The 25,766-nt window shown below is 36.1% G+C and overlaps 1 protein-coding gene across 1 annotated transcript; it reads left to right on the forward strand.

Annotated features, from left to right (window-relative positions):
- The first annotated feature begins 2,872 nt into the window (after nucleotides 1-2,872).
- Nucleotides 2,873-17,691, forward strand: LOC149787204 (uncharacterized). The gene is made up of 4 exons (XM_089977703.1): nucleotides 2,873-2,969; nucleotides 4,174-4,225; nucleotides 9,181-12,778; nucleotides 17,583-17,691. Exons 1-3 carry the CDS (start codon nucleotides 2,919-2,921, stop codon nucleotides 9,621-9,623), a joined length of 546 nt encoding a protein of 181 aa, XP_089833829.1. The 5' UTR covers nucleotides 2,873-2,918; the 3' UTR covers nucleotides 9,624-12,778; nucleotides 17,583-17,691.
- The last annotated feature ends 8,075 nt before the right edge of the window (nucleotides 17,692-25,766 follow it).

A 25,766-nucleotide genomic window follows, 5' to 3' on the forward strand; every position in this document is an offset into this window, starting at 1 on the left:
GTTCTGCTCTTGAATATTAAAGGTATTATGTGGCTTCGATATGTTATTGATACAAAGAGGATATTAGTCTTTTTATTAGTTTGTTATAAGGCAATAATTCCTCATTGAAGTTAAAATATTAATTCAGAATGTTTCTACTAAACAGATGAAATATTTCCTTATATGACCTCCAGAAAACGTAGATTTTATTTTTATTATATTTTCCTTAGGACAAAACCAACTATCGCATTTTTCTTCATTTTATGCCAGTGTAATTCATTGCTTTATTACTAAATCAATAAATATAGGCTCTCAAAAGGCTCTCAAAATCTGTGCATTATTCAACCACTTTCGTAAATTCATTATTAAATCATTCCCCGGTTGAAACTGTTTATCACAAAGTCTTTATTTTTATGGAAATAGGAATAAAGGAAAATTAAATATTTATATGCACTCTGGCTAGGACAATGCATCTTTCAATTGTTGCGCATAAAAAATTGGTACAATTTTTTAATGTTTTCATAACAAAATGAAACAGTTTTTTTCTCTCCCTGTATTGATATAGTGGATATTGTTGGTAGTATTTGACTCAGATCAGATGTATCATTTTATAACAAATATTTTAATAGTTCTGAGTCTTCGTGTAAGAATTTTAGTTCATTTTTTTCCATATTCTATCGTGAATTGTGTGGTCTTGGCAAGCTTGCAGTCTATTTAAGGTCACAGATGGTGCACGCAAAATTCAATTGTTACTTAATTTTGGCTCACAATCAACATTCATCTATTCTAAAATTCTTTAATTTTCAAATATAAACATTATTTTGATGAGAATAAAAATGTTTACTTAAACAATGGTATTGCTTTGTTTAATTAAGAGTTTTTCCTTTGAATGTGTTCCCTTTGACTTATAGTCTAACAAGCATACGATAGTCTGTGGGTGTCACAGCATATTGAATATCATGAAGCAGTGTAGATTCATTAACTGAAATTTTGCATGATTTTGTATAACAAATGATTTTAAAAATGTGAATACATGATTAGTTTAATGTCTATTTTCATATATATATATATATATATATATATATATATATATATATATATATATAACCTGTCTCTATGGATTTCGTATGTACAATCCTGATGAAGAGTGCACCAAAGTCATGTGAACTTGATCCAATTCCAACATCACTGCACTGCTGCTTGAGTGCTTAGATCCAGTATTGCCTTCACAAAATGATGTTATTATTACCTCACTCTCATCCGGGGAATTCCAATCATTTTTCAAAACTGCCATTGTAAAGCTTCTCCTGAAAACACCAACACTAGACCATAACGATTTAAAGAACTACCGCCCAGTTTCTAATCTCCCATTCATATCACAAATCTTAGAAAAGGTTGTTGCTATCCCAGCTTGTATCTCATCTAAATTCAAACAGTCTTTTTAGCAATGTACAATCTGCATATCGCCCTTGCCACAGTACTGAAACTACTCTTCTTAAAGTAGGTAATGACATTCTCTGCATTGGATAGCGGAAAGAGTACAGTCCTCACCCTCCTTGATTTTGTCTGCAGTATTTGACACAGTAGACCATGATATATTAATTCACTGTCTCCAGCATGTATTTGGCATTCAAGATACAGCCTTACTGTGGTTCAAGTCCTCCTTGGTCAACAGGACACAAATTGTATCTGCAGATGGAATACACTCCAGCCCAGTTGATCTATGTTGTGGTGTTCCACAGGGGTCTGTTCTTGGACCGGTTCTCTTCATTCTGTACACACAGATGCACTCAAGTGTCATAGATCATCATCCAGTGTCTCACCAATTGTATGCTGATGACACCCAAATATACAAATCTAGGCACCAAACTGAAGTTGATGCTATCATCCAATGTGTAGAGAGGTGCATTTCTGATGTGAAATCATGGATGACATGTAACAAACTACAGATGAATGATGATAAAACTGAGGCCATTCTGATCACAACACAAAGACTTTCTCATTCACATCCTTTACCTCAGACAATATCAGCAATGCCAACATTAAATTCACACAATCAGTACAAAACCTATGTGTTACTCTGGACAGTACTCTCACATTGCACCAACATGTCATGAACATATGCAAGGCTGCATATCTTGAGCTAAGATGCATCAGCTCAAGTCACAGATATCTTTCAGCTGATGCCACTGAAACACTTTTGTGTTCATTAGTACTTTAAAGACTGGACTATTGTAACTCAATTCAAGATTCATCTCAATATCCAGAAGCTTCAAAAAGTTCAAAACACAGCTGCTCGGATCATACTTAGAGTACCACGATCAGAACACACCTGCCCGCTGCTCTGTACCCTACACTGGCTATGCATTCGATCCAGAATCAAACACAAAATTTGTTCTCTGTGCTACATTTAACTGTCGGACTCTAGTCCAACATACAATCTGACCTCACCCATGTGTATACACCAGCAATATACTTACGCTCCTCTTCTGACAATCGTATACTCATTATTCCCACTATGAAAACAAGGCCATGTGGACAGCGTTCTTTTGCATACCAGGGCCCAGCAACATGGAATGAATTTCTCACTGAACTTAGACACAAAGACACAGTGATCACATTCAAGAGGGCTCTCAAAACTCACTTATTTCGACTGCAAGAACAAACTTAAAGACCTAATAATGTTTCCTACCTAAAATATTCTCGGCATGTTTTTTATTTTTTTAATGATTTTTTTCTAATTTCATGGTGTTTGTTTTTGCAATGATATTATTATATGTTTTTTATCTTATAGGTGTTGTCTAATGTTGTAAAGCGCTTAGAGCTTCTAAAGATTAGGCGCTATACAAAGTCCTCATTATTATTATTATTATTATCATATATATATATTACAGACAAAATCTCACCAGGAGAATGGATATGACTGAGGAGTGTTCATCATGATGTACATGAAACAAATCACAAAGGGACACCCACTCATATTCCATAAGGTAAGGTACATCTTGTAGAGCCAATGCATGTACCTTCCACCGAGTGACACATTCACCTCCACGCATCTTTCAGACCTTTGATTTATGTTTAAGTATGCATTTATGATACATTGTCAATAAACTCTTTATAGTAATTTGCATCATTAAATTTTTTCTCAAAATTTAATTTTATTTCACTAATTATTTCAAGGTCGTCGTTTCCAATGATCTTTTTTTGGTAAAATTTTTCTATAATAGCGTATCGTTTTTTTTTGCACTGTTTAGGTATTTTAAAAAATATATCCATTATATATAAAAGTCTGTTCTTTTTCAAAAATACCTTTTAGATATTTAGATCAATATGCCAGTGAATTATGTGTATGCTCAAACTACAAAAGACGTAGCCATGGTGAACTGCTCTTATCAGTCTGAATATCCATATATACATTAGTCCAATAATTTTGTGTTAAAATAATATTTTTTGTACTTAATTTCTCATGCAGTTTATATGTTATGACTCATCTTCTTACATTATATAACAGTAAGAAACAAACCTGCAAGTTTAGTAAAATTCAACAGAAAATTTTTCCCTAGAAAACAAACAGACTTTAAGAGTATTGTGAATTAAATCCAAATTATTCCTAAATGTTCCATCACAATTAGGAAAGTATAAAATGTTTTGAAGGAATTTCATTATTCTTGAATGTAATGTTGTACCAAGAGTCTTGAATGTCCAGATGTATCACAATACTATAATCCACATTGTCTTTGAATGAGTTCTCAGTAATCATAAAGTAGTGTTTTAGTCCTAGAGATCAATGAGCACTTTGTAATTCCAATGAATATTTTAAATAAATGGTTCATCTGAATTTATATCTGAACACAACAGTTCACAGACTGAACTTAAAACAGGAATCACGACTGTATATATAAAAAAATCACTATATGTACATCCCCACTTCACCTATGTCGCAATATTATTGTCTGAAACACCTTTGGAGAATTTCAAACTATACTAAAGAAGTTCACTTCCAGAACATATTAAATTCATCAACAAGTTGAAAATGTGAACTTTCTGTTTCGTAAATATCTTAAAAAATCATGACAAGTGTCAGGTCGGCCGCAGCTCTACCCTCCATCATGGACAAAATTCAACATAACATAAATTTAATAAACATAACAAAAGAAAAATATGTTTTTACCCATATTAAATCTTCTTTTATAGGAAGAAATACATGCTGCTAGATGTCGGATATGGGACCTGATACTGGGGCAAGGTAGAGGTTCATTGATGGATTAACTTGAAATACTCTTATAGATTTACAGGCAGGATCATATCAGTGAAAGCTCCTTTTAAAAGTACTGGCTATTGGCATTGTTCCTTGAACTATTATTAAAGACGATGTATGAAAGTAGCTTTGATGCTCGAAATTTGTATATTCTAGATAGTTGGCACTCATGGGTGAAAGGTATTTTGGTATATGATAATAGCCTTGCTGCAGTGTCACGATCGGGGTTTCAATTTTAATTAGTAAGAAAATGTGAACTTAAGCCTTGGACACTTTTCCGTCTTTAATTTATATGAATCATTGAAAGAAAAGATGAATGCTAAACAAATCATAGAATTATCAGGTCAAGCAAGATATAAAAATGTTTGTTGCTAATATATTGAGTGACCAGAATTAAATCCTCAGGACTTGTGAGCATTCGAAATGATGTGAAGTTAAGTTTCGTTTTAAGAATGTTATTGTAAGAATTAAAATGCATAGAACTATTCCATACAAAAAATAGATATATGCATAGTACAATAATATATTTGGAGAGTTAAAAACAAAGCACTGATTGATGTAGGTTTTGAGATTGTGATTGGTTGCTTTGTTTGCCTTGTTGCTATTAATTTACATTGGCTTTCATAACATTTATTATTCAAGACTTTAGCATTTTATTGTTATGAATATGGCGTCTGTGATTTTTCATTAGATTTCTGAAATCAGCGGTTTCACTAACATATAGCGTGCCACAGATCTTACATGTCAGAAGTTAGAATACATTCTTGTCTCAGCATCATAAATTCTGATTGATCTTGATGGAAACAACTCTTTTCAAATGTCTGAAAAATCGATCTGTGGCATATGTTTACAAATTAGTCTGTTTTTGTAACGGTTTGTACCTCAATCCATGGTCCTAACTGAAATTAACCTGGCATGAACCAGATGTTCCTTGATACATATAGGTTTACGGTATGCAATCAAAGGAACTTATTGATAGACATTCGGATGATTTAATATGGGGTAGACAATGACAAGGAAGGCAACAAACTTTTGGTTTTGTTGGTTTCTTACTTAAGGAGGACTATTCTGTTGAAGCTTTAATAGCCCTATCAGTAGAGTTCCATCTGTATCATTTTTTCTAAGGTGCCATAGAAGGATTAGAGCTAGATGGGTTTAGTACATACGTACATACCATGAACGAGAATTTGGATTACATGCTGATGGTTACAGCTGGTCTGGAAACCCCAGTGAGAATCAGTATGTGTCCAATATAGGTCAGTTTCTATGTTCTACTCCAGCAGGGAATATTGAATATCTAACAATGATACTGGAACTGTTTGTGTTTCCTATGTCAGTTTAAGTGTAAGATGGAAGTTACTGGCGAGTTAAAATTACTTTGAAAATATAGCCTGTTTCGATCCATTTTCATTAGTGCCATCAAGGAATATAAAACAGCTTAGAAGTATATAGTGTGCCTCTTGTTCAAAGACTAATTTCCTGTACGATGAAATAGTCCTTATTTGTATGGCTCTGTTTGTGAGAATTTATGTCATTTTCGCTATATATTGAAATTGCCATATACACAGACCTCTGAAAGAAGTTACATTCCAGAAGAAGACAATTGAAAACACATGAAGTAAACTGTTTATTCTTAATTTTAATGTAATATCAGCATAATGTTGATGTCATATTATTGTGATCCTGCATTTTATGATTGTGAACATATCCTGTTCATCAATATGACTTCCGTTATATACTAATGGACACAATTCTGGGAATAATTGCTTCTTACAAATGTGATGTATGGATGTTCAGCAGATAAAACGGTGAAATATTCAATGTTTAAACAATTAAAATACTACAACTTAATGAAGACAACAGAAAACCATAATTTTGGGTTGAATGTTAATAGATGTTAAAGTGATGACAAATATATCGGTTTACACTAATCATGTTTTCAATCTTGCAGTAACGATTCCATCTGTAATAATATGTAATAAATGTTAGAAGACTAATTTCCAATTTCTTTTCGTAACAACATATTATGATACATTGAGATTTGAAACCTACAGAGACATGTTTTTCCATGTACGTGTGTGTCAGCATTTAGTAAAATAAAGGTTCCATACGTTCCTGTACATAGTTAAAATGTCCATAAATTTAGCATTTATATCAACAAGGTAGCTTTTTTCATACCTGGTACCCCCTAAGGCACTCCTTATATCACTGTTTTGTCTCCACGAAATTCGTCAGGACTTCTTTCGTAGGTAAACTGTATCTCCTAGAGGTAAAATATCCATGGAATGTTCATGTCAAGACTGTATAAATAGGGGACTAATGGCCCATATGTATATAATCTTAAGGCATGTGATCTGCTCGACTTCCTTTATTTAGTCGGAAGTTTCTCGAAATCGGCTTGACGAATTTTCTTTAAACTTTTTCTGCTGTTAGAATGGGGCCTTATTTCGAAACAGTATAAGAGACATTGAAATCAAAATTCTTTTTGTAAGGTTTCCAAGAGTACAAACTATGGATACCATTTATTAACATTTGCGTGTTTTTCATACCCAGTACCCACTAAGGTGCCCCTTATATCGCTGTTTATGCCACAACTTGACAGCTGCACTGTTTCTCATTATTCCATTTCTCCATATTAGTGGTAGTATTTCACGCCGTGAAAATATTCAACTCAATCGTCTATGGACGGAACTATTTTACCTTTGCTACCTCAGGCCAGTCAGATTGTTCTTTTAAGCCTCATTTCTCCTATAACCTTCCACCATATCTACTATTATAACAACAACACAAAACATCTCCAGATAACGGAACAGTTCCTTCTAAATTACTCTTTTGCACAATTTACCAGTCACCCATCATGAATACTGCAAATGCACTCACATAATCATTACATACAGTTAGGTTTTAATAGGGACTACTCAGCTCCAGGGACACTTATGGTACTCTGACTTGAACTCAGTATAAAATTAAACCATTCATGCTGGAATCTCATCCACACTACACTGTGTGATGTTTTGCCCTAGCAATTGGCTGATTAGTCGGGTTGAGGACACTGACTTCCCAAAACCAACTAAGTGATGACTTAAATCTATGAAATCCTTAAAATGGAGAGCTGTATGCAAATGGCTGATACTCAGTTTATTACAATATCAAGGATGGGTCTGTGTAAAAACTGTATAAAGAGGAGATGTATTATCTCAAATATAAAAGTTAATATAAAGTCTTATGTCATGTTTTGTGCTTGACTAATATTATCTAGCTGAGAATTTCTGGAAATTGGCTTGGTGTGTTTCTTCCACTTTTCCTTTCTGTAATTTACATAATATCCAAGAGGCGTTGTAATCAAAATCCTTTTAGTAGAGGTTCAGTTAGTGTACAAATTTGATACAATCTATGAAAATTTTAGTGTTTTTCGTACCCTGTACCCATCTTTTCTTCCTATCAATGATGTTCGTCAGGACTTCCTTCATCGGTGGACTCAGTTGCACAGAGATACAATGTCAAGGAAGGTCCTTTAGCAGAACTCTCTAAAGAGGAGATGTAGAAGCCCAACTATATACGTTAGGTATAATATTCTGATCGCATGTGTTGTGCTCAACCTCTTGTATTTAACCACAAATTCGTAGAAATCGTCTTGACTATTTGTCTTCTAAGGTTTCCTACTCTTGGGATTGGTTACTCTTTACCAAATGTCAAACAGGGGTTGAAATGAAAATTCTCCGAGTAAGGGTTAAATCATTGCAATATTTGGCTGCAATCTGTTCATAGATTATAATGGTTTTAAATAATGCTGATATCCGTAAAGACCCTCTTGTTTTCCCCTTCCATTAGATAAACGCCATCAAAAATGCTTTTGGGAATCAAATGTATATGTGTTTAGAAGATATCGTACAATAATAAATGCCAATATCATTTTAGTGGTGAACTGATGGAACCAGATATGGACTGAAGAGGCAATCTGTTAATGGATTTTGTTACAACTATCGTATATTAATCTCCGAACTCCGAAATATCGGGTCGACGAATTTTCTTTAAACGTTTCATACAGTTGGAAGAGATCCCTAACTAGATGTTCTCTGAGAGGCTTTGAAATCGATAGGGGTTCAATAATAACAATCTATTCAATCGATCCAAATTGTGCGTCTTTTTCGTACTCAGTACCCATAGGTTGCCCCTTTTTTTGCTGATTCCTCTCGATGAGATTCATCAGGACTTCTTTCATGGTTCGACACTATCCCCTAGAGATAAAATGTCAGTGAAAAGTCCATGTCAAAACTCTTTAATGAGGAGATATATTGATCCACCTGTATAAGTAAGATATTATCTTATAAGTGAAATCTCCAATTTCACACTTATACGGGTTGTTTTTTTGTGGTTTCAGTTTTACTTGAGCCATTAGTAAGCTTTTCGAACACAAATACTACTATTTCGTGCCATGGACAACAGGACGTGACCCCAACATCTGACACAACTAATTAATCTTATTTCAAATTACTAATTGTGTAAACCAACCAATATCCGTACTAACCCTTTCCTCCACATAGTCCGTGATTTGTCTCTAGTCAGCGATATATAGCTGGTACCAAAGAACACTCTTATTTCTCGAACTGGGTTAGAATAACACCAATGCATGCCCTGAAGGGCTTTTAATCATCAATAAGTTTTAACCAATTATTTATGGAACTATAAATAAATAATGAATACCCAACTGGATGTGAATTAGGAATCAGTAACCAAATGTATGTATAAATAAATCGGGAACTAGTAACTGGTTACTTATTCCTTATTCAATCAGTAACTCTTTACTTATTCTTTATTCAATAGGGAATAAGGAATAAGTAACCAACTTGACGTCAGTGGTATTTCTCCTGTATTAAATTATTTTCTCTCATGGAAACTGTTTAAACATAGTTTTAAAACATCGTCCATGTTGTTATTTTCAGCCCCTGTCAGTCTTGTACCAGGCCTAGTAGGCAGTACTACACCAGCCCCAGCAGATGTTCCCACTAGATCCTCAAATTCTGGATCCACACCAGAGGTGGCAGCTGGTTCCATGTCATCGACAGTAGCAGCACACACACACCCCGTAGCTACAGCAATTAGTACCCCGCAGGCATCAACCTATATCCCCAAGTCATCACCAACAGCAGATGTAATGCAAGCACAAGCATTAGGTTCAACACCCTCAACAACTGCTACCTCCATCCAGGGCCCAGGGCCTAGTTCTGCAGTATCAGGTCTCATTCTGGCTACAGCGTATTGTTCTACACCATCTACAACAGCAGCGTCCATCTCATCCTCAACATCCAGTTTCAAACCATTGGATGTTATGCAAACTGCAATATCTGGTTCTGTAACTCGTGTTATGGAAGCCCCAACATCTTGATCCACAACATCTGATCTAATACAAGACCCAACATGTTTCCACACTATCGACAACTGATAATCCCATGCATGTCCCAACATCTGGTTCTATACCATCCCCACCATCCAGATCCACAACAGTTGATGTCATGTAAACATCAATATCCAGTTCCATAACAGCTTTCATGCAAACCTCAACCTCTAAATCCACAACAGTTAATGTTGTGCAAGACCCAACATTTGCTTCCACAACAACTGATGTTATGCCAGCAACATCTGCATCCACAACATCCACAATAAGTAATGTCATGCATGCAGCACCATCCAGTTCCACAACAGTTCCTATCATGCAAACCACAAGATTTGAACCCACAACGCCTGATGTCATGCAAGCCCCAACATCTGTTTCCACAACATCTTATGTTAAGCCAGTTCCAACATCTGCTTCTACACCATCCACAGCAAATGGTTCCGCACAGTTGCTAACCTCCAGTTTTACAATATCTGTTTTTATGCCAACAGAAACATCTAGTTCCACAACAACTGATATTATGCAAGCCCCATCATCTGGCTCAAAACCATCAACAACTGCTGGTCTCATGCCAGCCTCAACTTACAGTTCCACAACAGCTGACCTCCTTGAATGCCAAGCATCAATGTTCCAGGTCACACACAACTACTGGTCCCATGCCAGCTTCAACATTCACTTCTGCAATGGCTGATGTCATACAGGCCAAAACATCTGGTTCCACAATAACTGATGTCATGCAAGCCAACATATATTTCCATACCATCCAATACTGTTGGCCTCATGCCAGCTCCACAACAGTTGATAGTATGCAAATCCCATCATTTGGTCTCTCACCATCTACCACCGGTGGTCCCACGCCAGTTCCAGTACCCAGAACCATAACAGCTTATGACATGCAACCCCTAACAGTTGATGATACTGACAGATTTATGCACATTGCATGCTTGCTGTTAAATATTGGATTTAGGGTTCTTAGACGCCTCCTGCTTCATCATACAGTTACTGTCACCCGCAGTCTTGACCAGTATATTGCCAACAACAGGACAGCTATTGACAGACTTAAGAAGAGTAGAATACTAAATAAATCTCAGATGAACATTTTATTCCCAGGGGGTGGAAATACAAACCTAGGTGAATATGATATTAAACTTTTATCTTCACTTTTCAATAATATTATGTCTACTATAAGCCCACAGCAATTGAAAATGATACAGTTTTTGAGAGATGAGAGAAATAAAATAATTGCTAATGCAGGTCAGTCACTGTAAATGCAAATGATTACAAGAAATTTTGGAATGACATCTGTACAACAATGGAGGCTCTAAGTAAACAATGTGGAGACCCCTATTTTGAAAATGAAATATCAAGAGAGATTAAAGGCATCCAAGTGTCAACAGTTCAAGGTACGTCTTTTCTTGCAAAGATACAATCGCACCCCAGAAGGATTGAAACTCTTGAAAGACTCATACAGGCTTTGATTTTAAGTCAAACCCAAGAATCGAATAAAGCATCTGATGTCATCAACTCGTAAACATATTCATAGAGTATCAAGGCAGAATCAGCCAGTATGGAAAAGATACAGATGTTGTCATGGAAACAGGAGATAGTGTGCACATATATGATGGCATGAAAATAAGGCTATGGTTTCAGGTCTTGCCCAAGAACAATGAAACTCTCTGATGAGAGTTACTTATAAACACAGTTGAACAGTCAGTGTAGAAGAACAGTAGATATCGTGGAGATAGGATATACTGTAGATAGCTGTGATTGCATGCAACTCTTCAGTAATACGACAACCCATTAACTGGAAGATTTTGTGAAACTTGATTGCAGATATATTAGTTGTAAATAATGTAAATATAACTTTGTGTAGTATGCATGTTGTACCTGTTAATGGCAACACATTTACATAATCACATTCTCATACAGTTTCGTAATTATGACATGAAATCTAATATTCCGTCCAATGATCCGGAGTCCACACATGTCATGATCATGACTTAAGACGTCAAATTTCAGCCTATAGATAATGTGTTAAGGTGTGTCATGATTATGATTTCAAACCTGATTGTCATCCTGAAGATACTGTGTTCAGAGGCATCATTGTCTGATCTTGGATCTTATGTTCAGATATCATGATTATGTGCTCAGACTTGCAGATCATATAAATGTCACAAGGATGAAGAAATATCGGAATTACGGCCATTGATTACTGTATCAGATACACTGTTAATGCATAGCCTTGTGAGCATCATTGTTTCCACATTTTTCATTAGATTTAAACCAATTCATTGGTCAAGTTTCATTTCAGCAAGAGCCTGGACAAAATCAATGCTGATCTCATTTTGCATATAGTTAATTACTGTGAAGATATGTTTGATAACATTAGGGTGTTAATCATGTTGTCTCCATGCTTGATACTAGATGGTATTCATCTTGCAAATCACCCTGTTATATTAATATTTTCTCATAGTTTTCTCATTTGCTGGGAGTTGGTATTCATAAATTTGATCAGATTTGTGAGCACTGTTGTTCTCAAAGTGGGTGGTACTGCCCCCTGTGGGGTGGTGGGATTTGGCGAGATGGGTGTTAATTCTGAATAATGCTTTTTATGGGGTAAGGTGGGGCATTGAGAATAACCAAGGGACGGGATATATTGAGATCTCGAATGAGTTCAGTAATTAATTTGATGTTATCTTGCATCTAATTGCCAAAGCTTTACAACACAGTAGTGGTTTTCTTCATTCTATTGAATAAAATCTAGATCAAATTTTTCAAATAGTCATATTTTCAAGATGTGATCATGGAAAGATCCAAGTTCATTTTCTTGTATTGTAATGCCTTGGCTTGTCAATATTCTGGAGACTGAGTTAGAATTTGTCAACATATGTTTAGGGTTTTTGATGGCTTCGATAACAAGTGGGATCTGTTCATTAATATAGAATGATCTTGCAGGTGATTGACTGAACATCTTAGAGGCTGCATTTGATATCTGATTGGATGAACATGTTACTTTTCAGTGACTGTTTGTTTTGTTTTTTCAGACTGTCTCAGCCTGTTACTTCTCAGACACTATTCCCCATCTCATTAGATGAGTTTATTACTTCTCATAGACTGCGTGACCCATCTCATTTCAACAATTCTTGGTAAGTAGATTTGTATCATCAAGGTTCTGGATGAATTTGATTGTGAGGTGGAGATAAGTATGCAACATTGTGCACTTATTTTTTAGAAATAAATGTTCTGACTACAGTAAATTAATTGTAAAATAGAGATAATTATAGGCATTATACTTTCATCTTTGGATTTTTATCAGCTTCAAAATATTGATTGAATGTTACAGGTTAGCTTTGAAACTGCTTTTTTGTTTGGAAATATTTTCTTTCAGTCTGGAGTAAATTGAAAGTAAGATAATGGCAAGCATAGAAATTGTGATTTTATCTTTGGTAATATTTTTTAGTCTTCAGAAAGAGAAGTAAATGTAACATGATGTATAAGTTCGGAGCAGGTTTGCATAGGGTTATGTTAAAGAAAAAGATTTTCAGTTATGTTATTAACCTTAGGAGGTTATATTGGGTTGTTTCAGCCTGTTGACCACATTTTCAGATGAATATTTCTTAACTTGTCTTTTCTTTGTCATCAGATAAATTATTCAATCACATTAATATTACGGAATTTCTTTTGCTTCATCCAGAATTCAGCCCTTCTATAAAGTTTTGAAAGATTTATATCTGTACATTATGTAAATAAAGGTAGGTAACTCTTATAAATTACTGCCCATTGTCCTGCTATGTGGCATTGCATATATCAGATATCATTAGTGTTAACTTATGCTGCAAACTGTCAACAGGCCTCCAAGATTCCGTGAATTTATTTTTATTTTTTGTTGGCCATCTAGTATTTGCTTTGTTCATATACTTAGCCAAACAACCATACTATGGTGTATATTATATTTTTGTGAAATTTCAGATGTTTACATGGGTAACGTCATATTGCTGCTACATAGTACCACGTTACAACTGTTCTTGCTCTTAGGATCATCTGTTTGCATCAGCCACATGAAAAACATGATGGACTTGCAACCAAAAGGTGCATGTTTAAATCCTCCCATTAGAAAAGGCAAGGAATTTCATCCCAATAACATATTTGTGTTGCTGTGCCATTAAGCACCAAACCTAAAAAGAAATTTTGATATATTTATAATATTATAAGTATATATTTAATTACTGTTTCATGCCTTCCTTTGTAATTCTAATGTTAACTATTTTTCTTTTTCTGTTCACTGACTGTTCATGATTTAGTGCGTCTAATGAATTATACATTCAGCTTTTGGGGTTTTTTTTATATTCGATAGCCATTATCTCATATTTACATCTAGTGTGATTTGTTTTTTGTATGTTAAGATAGTCTGTAATAACATGGCTGTTAAATGTAAAAGATGCAGGAATTTTACAGTGGTGGAAGATAGTCACAAATCCTGCCTTGCCTGTACTAAATGCTCTTCATCCAAAAGCCTGTAAGGAATGTGGTGTATATTTCCTTTATCGGATTTGGCCTTGCACACTATACTCCTTGGCATACTAAGCAGAAAATGATCACGCTTGAGCTGTGGTCAGTCGTATCTGCAAATGCATTAATATGACAGCCCATCATGCTATGTTGAACCGATGAAGGCCGACATACTGCAGAAGGAGACAAGGCCATTACAAGACAAAAGTGGTTGTATAAATAGCTTGAAAAATGGCATCCCAAGGCTTCTGTTCCAAGCTGTTCTTTGTCATGAGAGCCAATGGAAACGTAAGCCCCGCTATAGATTTAAGGAAACTTAATTCATCCATCAACGTTCCAAAGTTCAAAATGGAAACAACAGGGTTTGTCCCTTTGTCTGTACGACCTAACACACACACACACACAAACACCAAGTTCTGACTTGTCCTAACATTCTTCCACATTCACATTCATGTAACATCAATAATTTCCGTAACCTCCCTTTCAGCCTCGTCCCAAGCCCTCGAGTTATTACTGGAACATTGGACATTATCTTCAAACGTTTCCACAAGACATACTTATCCTTACCCTTGACAACATCCTTCAGAAACACTTGACAATTCGGTTTTGATTCATGATATTCACAACCTTTTCTGTCTCATTCAATGTTTAGGTAGATATCAAATGTGGACAAATCAGCACTTGTTCCTTCCAGCATTTCACTAATTTGGTTATGGAGTTCCTCACCCATATGAATGTAGTGTGTTCTTCTCCAATATGCATCAATTGCATTGCCCTAGCGTCAGAGAGAACTTCTCCTTCTCCCAACTTACAAATATTATATCAAGCTAAGAGAAGTTCGTCAACTTTTCTGCCTCTTCATTGCCTCTGCATGCACCCTTTGCAGATGGCCCTCCTCTCTCTGTGCTGTCCAATTTCTTCTACTTTACATCTGCAAAAAAGTCATCAGGCACTTTCTGATTCAGTGGCAGAATGAAGAATTGCTGGCATCGGGAAATCCACTGGAAGACCTGCAGCTACATGTCACAGTATAATCAGATGCAAACTTTGCTACTGGACAACAAAAGTGTCAACAAGAGAGAAACCTTCATATGATCGTCTTGGAATTATTGGTAATCCTGAAAGCTTTCCTGCTTAGCAGGACCATCTTCATTTTAAAACATACTAATAATGACAATTCAGATGTCTACACCAACCTTCTTAAGCATATGGAACAAAATTGCCACTACTATGCATGATGATATTAGAATACCTTCATTGGTATTCCCAAAGTTAACTATCCATATAGGTATGACACATTCAAGGCAGTTTCAATGATCTGGCTGATTTTCTATCATGAAGGGCACAGCATCTGCAAACAGTGATCCTTACATCCAACTTTTATTGAGTGTGCAGCCATTGGGATCAACCGATGAAGGAGCTGTTTGCTACAGGGTGGAACAAGAAGCTGCCAACCATCGTCTCATTATCCAATGATAATCAGATATCAATACACTTTAAATCAGTTCGGAGTCTTTCTGACATTAGTTCTGATTTCAAAGTTAACCGTGAAAATAAGGGATAAATACTGCAGATTAATCTAGATTTCCATGTCTGATAGGACAAATCATGGGTCACCTGTCTGCTTGAAGTTGCGACAGACATGCCCTGAAAGTGATCCCAAAGATTTTCAAATAACCGTGATCGTTAATCGTTCACTCATGTCCTGCAAAACTTTTACTTAACACACCACTCTTGTGCAGTAGACTTATGCAGGAAAACCTCCAGTCTTCATTTGTGGAACATATCTAATCAGCTAGACAGCCTTCCACGTTAAACGTATCCATGACGAAATGGCAGGGCATTCTTCCTGGTTATGTGCAAATGATGTGAAACCACTGTCAGCCTCCATTGTTCAGCTAAATAATTCCTCAATTCTTCTTGAGATCAGAAGCCAGAACCTATAATTATTATGTGTACCACCCGTGATTTCAAACACACTCAGACAACATGTACACCTTGACATTAGACACAACAGAGATCACACTTCTCACCCAAATTTGATCTGTCCTGACCTTACACGCTAACCCTTTTTCTGAAGTAGATGGTATTGACATTGCTCAACTAGTTCACATCTCTGTTAGATGAAGCAAGACATACTTCCTGATAGCATTGGCTTTGTTATTGGGAGTACGCTAACTCAGTTCGCTACCCATGTATTTGAACTACATTGCAGTTTTGTTCCCTCGGTTCAGTAGTTTTAATGGCACAACCTTGTTTCATCAATAAGAACATACTTCCCTCTCTATGTCAACCAGAATGTAACTGTATGGCCCCTTGCATCAATTGACATTTTGACAGTGGCAAAGACACAGGACTCAGTCCATGCTCTCTGAAATGATCTGAAATGCAAGAAGTTGATCTATTCATCACCAGATTATTTTCCTTCCACTAAAACCAGGGGAATCCAGACATTAACTAACGAATGTTGACATCCTGGCTAAAAATAGGCATGCAGGCAGCATACCCTGATCTCACAGAAACGGGTACATCTAATGATAATATTGGCTTACAAAATACAAACTATTTCTACAATCTTTACCTTTCAATGCAATGTCTGAATAAATATACAATGAAATCAGTTGGATTTTATCCCTGGACCACCCTTTTCCTCTTTTTGTTTGTGTAATAAGACCTCACAGAAGTTGGTCCTGACAGTTGACCATGCCACTCCTGACACAAACACATCCTCGTGTATGTCCTGTCACGTTATGCTTTATTAACCCAAGCAAAACCTTCTTTTGTAATTTATCGAGTGTGTTAGTCCACAGGAAACCTTTCTTGGACATTACCGGTATATATGATTGCATTCAATTATGTCGAGTACTTTTAGGACAGTATTACACATCAAGTACTTTGACCATATTCAACATTTCCTCCTGTTACCTATTCTCTTAATGTTAATGTGATTGTGTAATGTTTTTGATGGGAAAGGAATATTTGCATTAAGTTATGTTTCTCAGAAATTCCCCCTCCCAACCCTCGCCATAATGATATCAGCTTGCCTCAGACAATGTCTAAGTTAATACTGTTTATATCCATTATGTGGAGTATCACATTGTCTAGTCAAAGTATAAGCATACATTTTTTTTTTCAAGTCTGGGAGAGTGCTGGATTATGGAAGTAGCAGACGTAATTCCGAAATGTTAATGTGATTGTTTAAGTATTTACAGAGAATCATAATTTCCCATAAATTTCCTTTTTACAATTTGGTTTTTGTTCTTTGAACACCAAGATGTTCTTTTCTGTGGGACTATATGATATGGGAAAATTTCCCAATTTCACTATTAACCATATGTATTGAATTAGGGGTATATCATTCAATACAGCGGAGGGGTAACCGTCTTGGATTTCTTTAAAACCAGAATTTTATTTTTATTTTGTCTTAATATATGTTTGCAGTTAATATAATGGATATAACCTGAACATTGTTGTGAAACAAATCCCAGATCCACACCTCTGGACATTAAAAGGTCAGCACACCTCTGGACATTAAAAGGTCAATCCCTTAGTTTCAGTTAGATTTTTTGTTCTATTGATTTAAAGATTGAGATTCATTTCCTACTGTTATATGTATTTTCTATCCAATCTTATGGTAACAATTTTCATGCTTTTTATCTTGCAGAAGCTTAGTGAAATGATTAAATAATCTGTATATCTGTATACTGTGCAGTGTGAATTGTGTCCTAGAAGAGTTCTGACAAATAAGTGAATTTGTTCAAAATGAATTAAATGCCATCAGTTTTAGAATGTAAGAATCACTCCATTGCAATAACATTACAAACTGAGATGTAACTAAACTGCAGGAAGTAGCTGCATGAGAAAGAATGAATACCTATGTAGAGGTCAGATGAAAAATTAATGTGCATTATTTTACCTCTACTGTCTATAGCTCGAAAGATCTTGTGGGATGGCTGCCCATTACAATTACTTTACAACATTTTACCTCTACTGCCTATAGCTCGAACGATCTTGTGGGATGGCTGCCCATTACAGTTACTTTACAACGTTTTACCTCTACTGCCTATAGCTCGTAGCTGTCTGCTTGAAGTTGCGACAGACATGCCCTGAAAGTGATCCCAAAGCTTTTCAAACAACCGTGGTCGCTAATCATTCACTCATGTCCTGTTAAACGTTTACTTAACACACCACTCTTGTGCAGTAGGCTTATGCAGGAAAACCTCCAGACTTCAGTTGTGGAACATATCTAATCAGCTAGACAGCCTTCCACGTTAAACGTATCCATGACGAAATGGCAGGGCATTCTTCCTGGTTATGTGCAAATGATGTGAAACCACTGTCAGCCTCCATTGTTCAGCTAGATAATTCCTCAATTCTTCTTGAGATCAGAAGCCAGAACCTATAATTATTATGTGTACCACCCGTGATTTCAAACACACTCAGACAACATGTACACCTTGACATTAGACACAACAGAGATCACACTTCTAACCCAAATTTGATCTGTCCTGACCTTACACGCTAACCCTTTTTCTGAAGTAGATGGCATTGACATCGCTCAACTGGTTCACATCTCTGCTAGATGAAGCAAGACATACTTCCTGATAGCATTGGCTTTGTTATTGGGAGTACGCTAACTCAGTTCGCTGCCCATGTATTTGAACCTCATTACAGTTTTGTTCCCTCGGTTCAGTAGTTTTAATGGCACAACCAAGTTTCATCAATAAGAACATACTTCCCTCTCTATGTCAGCCAGAATGTAACTGTATGGCCCCTTGCATCAATTGACATTTTGACAGTGGCAAAGACACAGGACTCGGTCCATGCTCTCTGAAATGATCTGAAATGCAAGAAGTTGATCGATTCAACTTACAATTACTTTACAACATTTTACCTCTACTGCCTATAGCTCGAAAGATCTTGTTGGATGGCTGCCCATTACAATTACTTTACAACGTTTTACCTCTACTGCCTATAGCTCATAAGATCTTGTGGGATGGCTGCCCATTACAATTACTTTACGTTTTACCTCTACTGCCTGTAGCTCGTAAGATCTTGTGGGATGGCTGCCCATTATAATTACTTTACAATTACTTTACAACATTTTACCTCTACTGCCTATAGCTCATAAGATCTTGTGGGATGGCTGCCCATTACAATTACTTTACAATGTTGTACCTCTACTGCCTATAGCTCGTAAGATCTTGTCGGATGGCTGCCCATTACAATTACTTTACAAAGTTTTACCTCTACTGCCTATAGCCCAAAAGGGCTTATGGGATGGCTGCCCATTACAGTTATTTTACAGTGTTTTTACCTCTAATTGTAGGTAGTCCAAACTAGGTTATAGGATGGCTTTCCATTACAATTATTGGACAATATTTTACCTCTACTGCTCATAGCCCAGAAGAGCATATTGGATTGTTGTCTGTCCATGAGCACAAGCTTATTTTGATGTCACTACTCCTCCTAAACTACTTAGAGATTTGCTATCCAGCTTAAGCTATTCATCTCAATGTGCTTCAACCTTAATGATGATAGCGCTGCTTGGACACCCAATATGGCCACAGCAGTGTCCATTTTCAGAATATTTTTTATAGCTATATCTCTTGAATGCTTGGTCATTATCAAGGAATGGTTTCACATCTAATAGTCTCATCCTAAATTAAACGGGTTTGCTGATCTCTGTCCAATATGGCTTCCACATCACAAAAACCTTGTAATAACTGAAGAATAACTGAGATGGTTTCAACCCTAGAAATTTAAAAGGAAGACTCAGTCAAATTTTTAATTCCTTCAAATTATTTACAGCCAGTAGGGCTCAAATCCCATTGAGGGATTCATTGTATTATGTTCATGGAAAAATAGAGTTGGATGTATGTGAAAATTTATACTGTGCTGTATGAATAGTTTTACGAATTACCTCAACTTTTTTTTCTTCAAATTTATACTTGTAAAGTTTTTAATGGATGCTGTTCTACAATATCTCACACTGCCTTCAGTTGTACAATATAAATACATGGAGTTTGTGATTGTGCTAAAATGCTGACTGGACTGCTGACTATAATTTATTTATATAATGCCATGTGTGACTGCTCCGGTGGCCTAATAATTAGAGCATTCGCTTTGGATGTGGGAGGTTGCAGGTTCAAGCCCCGGCCAAGTCATACCGAAGACTTATAAAAATTGTACTAACAGCTGCCTCGCTAGGCGCTTAACTTTAAGAGGTTAGTGTAGGACTACTTTAGTCCAATGAGCACTTTATCATTCCGATAATAATCCTAAAATGTGTTTCCTCATCTAAACTCAACCTCAGACACATCTGCAGGCTGATTTGAACTTTTGAAACAAGAATCCAAAATAGGAATGAATCCAAAATAGGCATGAATTCACATTAAGAGCTTAGTGTTAGGACTGGTCAGCCTGGAATCAGGATAATGTGAAAGGGTGGGACGTAATGCTAAATGTCTGTGACATGATGCCACAGTTCTAGACATAACTATAAAATGCCACACTGTAGACATTGAAGCAATATGACTGAAAAATGTTTAAATTGTTAAAGCTGCATTAAAAATCCAACTCACACACACATATAATGCCATGGAGCTATGATAATTAGAATAAAAACAGCTTTCTGCATGGCTCAGTTTTTTGTATTGATCTTAAGATATCAGATTGTAACCATTGTATTGTGCACTCATCAGCATGGCTCTAAATATTGTTCTGAAAGAAGTCTTGCGATTCAGTTATTTTGCCGATACTTTATTACCTCCCTTGACATAGGACATGAATATTGTCCATATCATTGAATTGTATGAATAAAGTCACAAATAACAGATAGTGGTCAGTAAGTCAGAATTTTAGCACAATTGGCAAGTCTTGCTGGTGAGCAAACACTGACATCAGCAGACAGGTCATCATTCTAACACAAAACTGGCTTTGTGGTTTGATTTGGTGTTAATAGCAGTATGTAGAGAAAATCTTCTGAAAGATGACTATCACAACACTAATAATATTTGTGCCACTTGCTTTTGTTGGTTTGGTCCATTATTTTGTATTGGAGGCTGCGCAAAATTTCATTCATTTTCATATTTTCTCATTTTAATACATGTTCAGATGCTTAAGTATTGAAAATACTATTTTAATCTTAGCAATACAAAGCCAGTCTCCATCAGATTGCTTAATGTTCCGTGACAAACAGAATGACACAATTGCAATTGGCAACAGTTCTGAAATTAAATCCATGTAACAATTTTGAAACAATATAAATATCAGAAATCGCACTAAAGAGAGTGAGATGTGAAGCATTCAACTCTAACAGTAGTATCTGCTACTGTTTAAAAGAATTTGTATGGGCTGGGGGTAAAAGTAGTTTTAATGATGTGCATATTACTGTTGAGTTGCTTACCTCAGTAGAAATTCTATTATTAGAAATAAAGTTCCAGAATGTGTAGAAGTTGAAAGAACACAGATACAGCCTGCCCTTGATGCCAAATGCCTGGCAACCATTTGGATTAGGTTGAGATCAGTTATTTGATATGCTATTAGACAATTTGTCTTTCTCATCGCCAAGACCCATCCTGGCTTTCAAACTGGGTTTTCCATATTTTCAGCATTTATACCCTCACTCCATTGCATAATTAGTCATTGCACTCTCTTATGAGTATTTAAGCTTTGGTACCTTTTTATCAGTAATGTACTTTTGGTGTTAACATTGCCATTCAGTGATAGGGTAGGGTTATAACTATTCCTTTGTTATTTCTTACATTTTTCTGAATTTAATTGGTAAGTATCATCTTCCCTTCGTAACCAAAATTTATTGGCGAGTTCCGTTTTTTGAGTACTTATATTTTTACTGTATCTGGGTCAGTGGTAGTATATGAATTATCTTAGATGTTCTTAGGATGTCTTACAACATTATTATTCATAACAAAAGAGTGTAGAAAGGCTACCAAATTCTATCCATCTACCTCAAATAGTTTTTAGTTCTTGGAATCTCAATGATTATTATTGTGTTTGAACCATGTAGGCTGTAATACACAGAATTGTCATCCTATATGTTTTAATGGACAAGTTATAATGATCGTGTATGCAGATTTCAATGGAATCTAAATGATTATTATTGTTTTAACCATGTAGGCTGTAAGACTCTGAGTTGCCATCCCATCTGTTTCTAATGGAAAAGTTATAAAGTTATAATGACAGAGTACGGGAATATAATTTGAATCTTTAATGAGTATCCTCATGAGAAAACCATGTAGGTAGTATAACAGAGACTTGACATACCATAAACATATAACAAAGAAACTCTCAAACTTCTATCTGAAATACCATAGTAGACATTTGCTACATACATATAAAGACCTTTTAACAGAATGAATTTTAAGTATTTTGGCATCCAACATTTCAACCTACTGATTGTAATTCCACTTGTAAAATCTGAAACAAAAACCCCATAATCTGGGTCTTCATATCAGCAGCTTCATGACAACCACCCTCCAAAATCCTGTATAATGTAGACCTTGTTACTGACCCCGAAACAGCTTGTCAACAACCCTCCAAAATTCTGTATGAATGTAGACATTGTTACTGGCCCCAAAACAGCTTGACAACCACCCTCCAAAATTCTGTATGAATGTAGACATTGTAACTGGCCCCAAAACAGCTTGTCAACAACCCTCCAAAATTCTGTATGAATGTAGATAGTTTTAGTGGCCCTAAAACAGGTTGACAACAACCCGCCAAAATTCTATATGAATGTAAACATTGTTACTGGCCCCAAAACAGCTTGACAACAATCCTTCAAAATTCTTTGTCAATGTAGACATTGTTACTGGCCCCAAAACAGCTTGACAACAACCCTCCAAAATTATGTATGATAGTAGACATGGTTACTGGCCCCAAAACAGCATAACAACGCTCCAAATTCTTTGTCAATGTAGACATTATTACTGGCCCCAAAACAGCTTGACAACAACCCTCCAAAATTATGTATGATTGTAGACATGGTTACTGGCCCCAAAACAACATGATAACAACCCTCCAAATTCTTTGTTAATGTAGACATGGTTACTGGCCCCAAAACAACATGATAACAACCCTCCAGATTCTTTGTCAATGTAGACAATTTACTGACCCCAAAACAGCTTGTCAACAACCCTCCAAAATTTTGTATGAATGTAGATATTTTTAGTGGCCCTAAAACAGCTTGACAGCAACCCTCCAAAATTCTATATGAATGTAAACATTGTTACTGGCCCCAAAACAGCTTGACAACAATCCTCCAAAATTCTTTGTCAATGTAGACATTGTTACTGGCCCGAAAACAGCTTGACAACAACCCTACAAAATTCTTAGTCAATGTAGACATTGTTACTGGCCCCAAAACAGCTTGACAACAACCCTCCAAAATTATGTATGATTGTAGACATGGTTACTGGCCCCAAAACAGCATGATAACAACCCTCCAAATTCTTTGTCAATGTAGACATTATTACTGGCCCCAAAACAGCTTGACAACAACCCTCCAAAATTATGTATGATTGTAGACATGGTTACTGGCCCCAAAACAGCATGATAACAACCGTCCAAATTCTTTGTCAATGTAGACATTGTTACTGGCCCCAAAACAGCTTGACAACAACCTTCAAAATTTTGTATGGATGTAGACATTGTTATATGCCCCAAAACAGCATAACAACCCTCCTAAATTCTTGTCAATGTAGACATTGTTACTGGCCCCAAAACAGCGTGACAACATTCCTCCAAAATTCTTTGTCAATATACACATTGTTACTGGCCCCAACACAGCATGACAACAACCCTCCGAAATTCTGTATGAATGTAGACATTGTTACTGGCCCCAAAACAGTTTGACAACAATCCTCCAAAATTCTTTGTCAATGTAGACATTGTTACTGGCCCCAAAACAGCTTGACAACAACCCTACAAAATTCTTAGTCAATGTAGACATTGTTACTGGCCCAAACGAAATTTTACAACTTCAAGACAAGAGCCCTCCAGAATTGTCTATCAGTGTACACATCATTGGCCCAGAACAACATTGAACACATGTTCAAGTATTTAAACTTGAACAGCAAAAAAAATCATTAAATACAGGTTATAATGAAATATCACCTTGGAGACAAGCTTGTTGGTGGTGTGCTCAGCATTTCAAACATGCAATCAAAACAGAACAGGTTCAAATCACATCATTGGATTAACCCAGGTCAGCTATTGTAGTTTGTCCTTAGACAAGGTAATGCACTCAAATCACTTCAGTACTAAATGACCTACTTGTGCTTTTGCACCATGGAAACGGAAATAATGCAATCTAGCATACAGTATGGCAAGCATGGTGGCCAGCTTAAAAATCTGTTAATGGTTATTTCTCTCAATCAGTGACTGTAGCAACAAGGGGTCATTACTAAGGACTTCTGGTGAGGTCTAGTTGGTCTTAAAGGTGCTAATGTAACATTCAGAATGGCCTCTGTGCTAGACAACATGACAATCTTGGTATTGTGATACATATTCTGACTGGAAAATTACAATGACGTGAGGATTTAGCTTGCAAACTTCATCTGATGTATATCTGGACTTAAATATAATACTGCTAATCAAACCACCAATATGATAGCCATCGTGAACATGTTGTAATCACTAGCACTCTTTAAGGGATTGTCATACTAACACGTGATTGTCAATAACACACTTCTCATCATACGTAGTTAGTCCTGAGTAAAACAGTGGTGATGTGAGGTACCAAAACTGAACATGTCTTGTAGAATATATTTCTCCACAATGGATAGCTAGACATTTTATTTAAAAACTATTTTTTGTTGCAGTTCATAGTTTTCCTGCATTAAAATCATTTGATACTCTCCAGCATGGCCAACCTGAAAAATACACTTTTTACAGCAAATTCCTCAAAGCAGCTGGTTGTATTAGTATTGGGGTTCTAGCTAATTCAGATCAACGTGGTTTTCATCTTGCAGCACATGTTACCATAGCCATCTCTTAACATTATCAAGGGGCCCCGAGTGGCCGAGTGGTCTAAAGCGCTCTTCGTTACGGATCACTGCCATCTCACCTCTGTCTGCGTAAGTTCGAGTCTCGGATTCGGCTAATGTGGGTATGTGAGAGAGCTTGCCAGTAGCTTCTCGTGGGTCGGTGGTTCTTTCTGGGGTTTTCCCGAGTTCTTCCTCCACCATTAATACTGGCCGCCATGTATAGCCTATCGTGTGCTGAAAAATGGCGTTAAACCCTACAACAACAACAACAATAACATTATCAATATTTTTCTTGCAAGAACTGTGGCACTGAAAAGAGCTTTTCATTAAAGCAATTCTTGCAGTATGACTATGTTTTATATTTAGTTGCTTTGCATTTTTCAAGTTGATATTCAGCCATTCAGCAAAATGTTTATAAAATACCTTAAGTTCAGTATAAAATTCTTTATCATGGCATACAACTTTAAACCTGATATGATTGGATAATCACTGACTTGTTGTTGTTGACTATGTACAGATATAACCACCTTTTATGTTTGCTTCAATCTTTAGAAAAAATAAAGCTATCTCAGTGATATCCTCAGATATATATATATATATATATATATATATATAT

The sequence above is a fragment of the Sinohyriopsis cumingii genome, chromosome 12 (genome assembly GCF_028554795.1).
Source record: "Sinohyriopsis cumingii isolate HCF-2022 chromosome 12, ASM2855479v2, whole genome shotgun sequence".
NCBI classification, from domain to species: Eukaryota; Metazoa; Mollusca; class Bivalvia; order Unionida; family Unionidae; genus Sinohyriopsis; species Sinohyriopsis cumingii.

Coding starts and splice junctions, on each gene's coding strand:
- LOC149787204 (XM_089977703.1), top strand. CDS start 2,919: ATGATGTACATGAAACAAATCACAAAGGGACACCCACTCATATTCCAT. Junction 2,970..4,173: donor ACCCACTCATATTCCATAAG/GTAAGGTACATC, acceptor CTTCTTTTATAG/GAAGAAATACATGCTGCTAG. Junction 4,226..9,180: donor GGACCTGATACTGGGGCAAG/GTAGAGGTTCAT, acceptor TGTTATTTTCAG/CCCCTGTCAGTCTTGTACCA.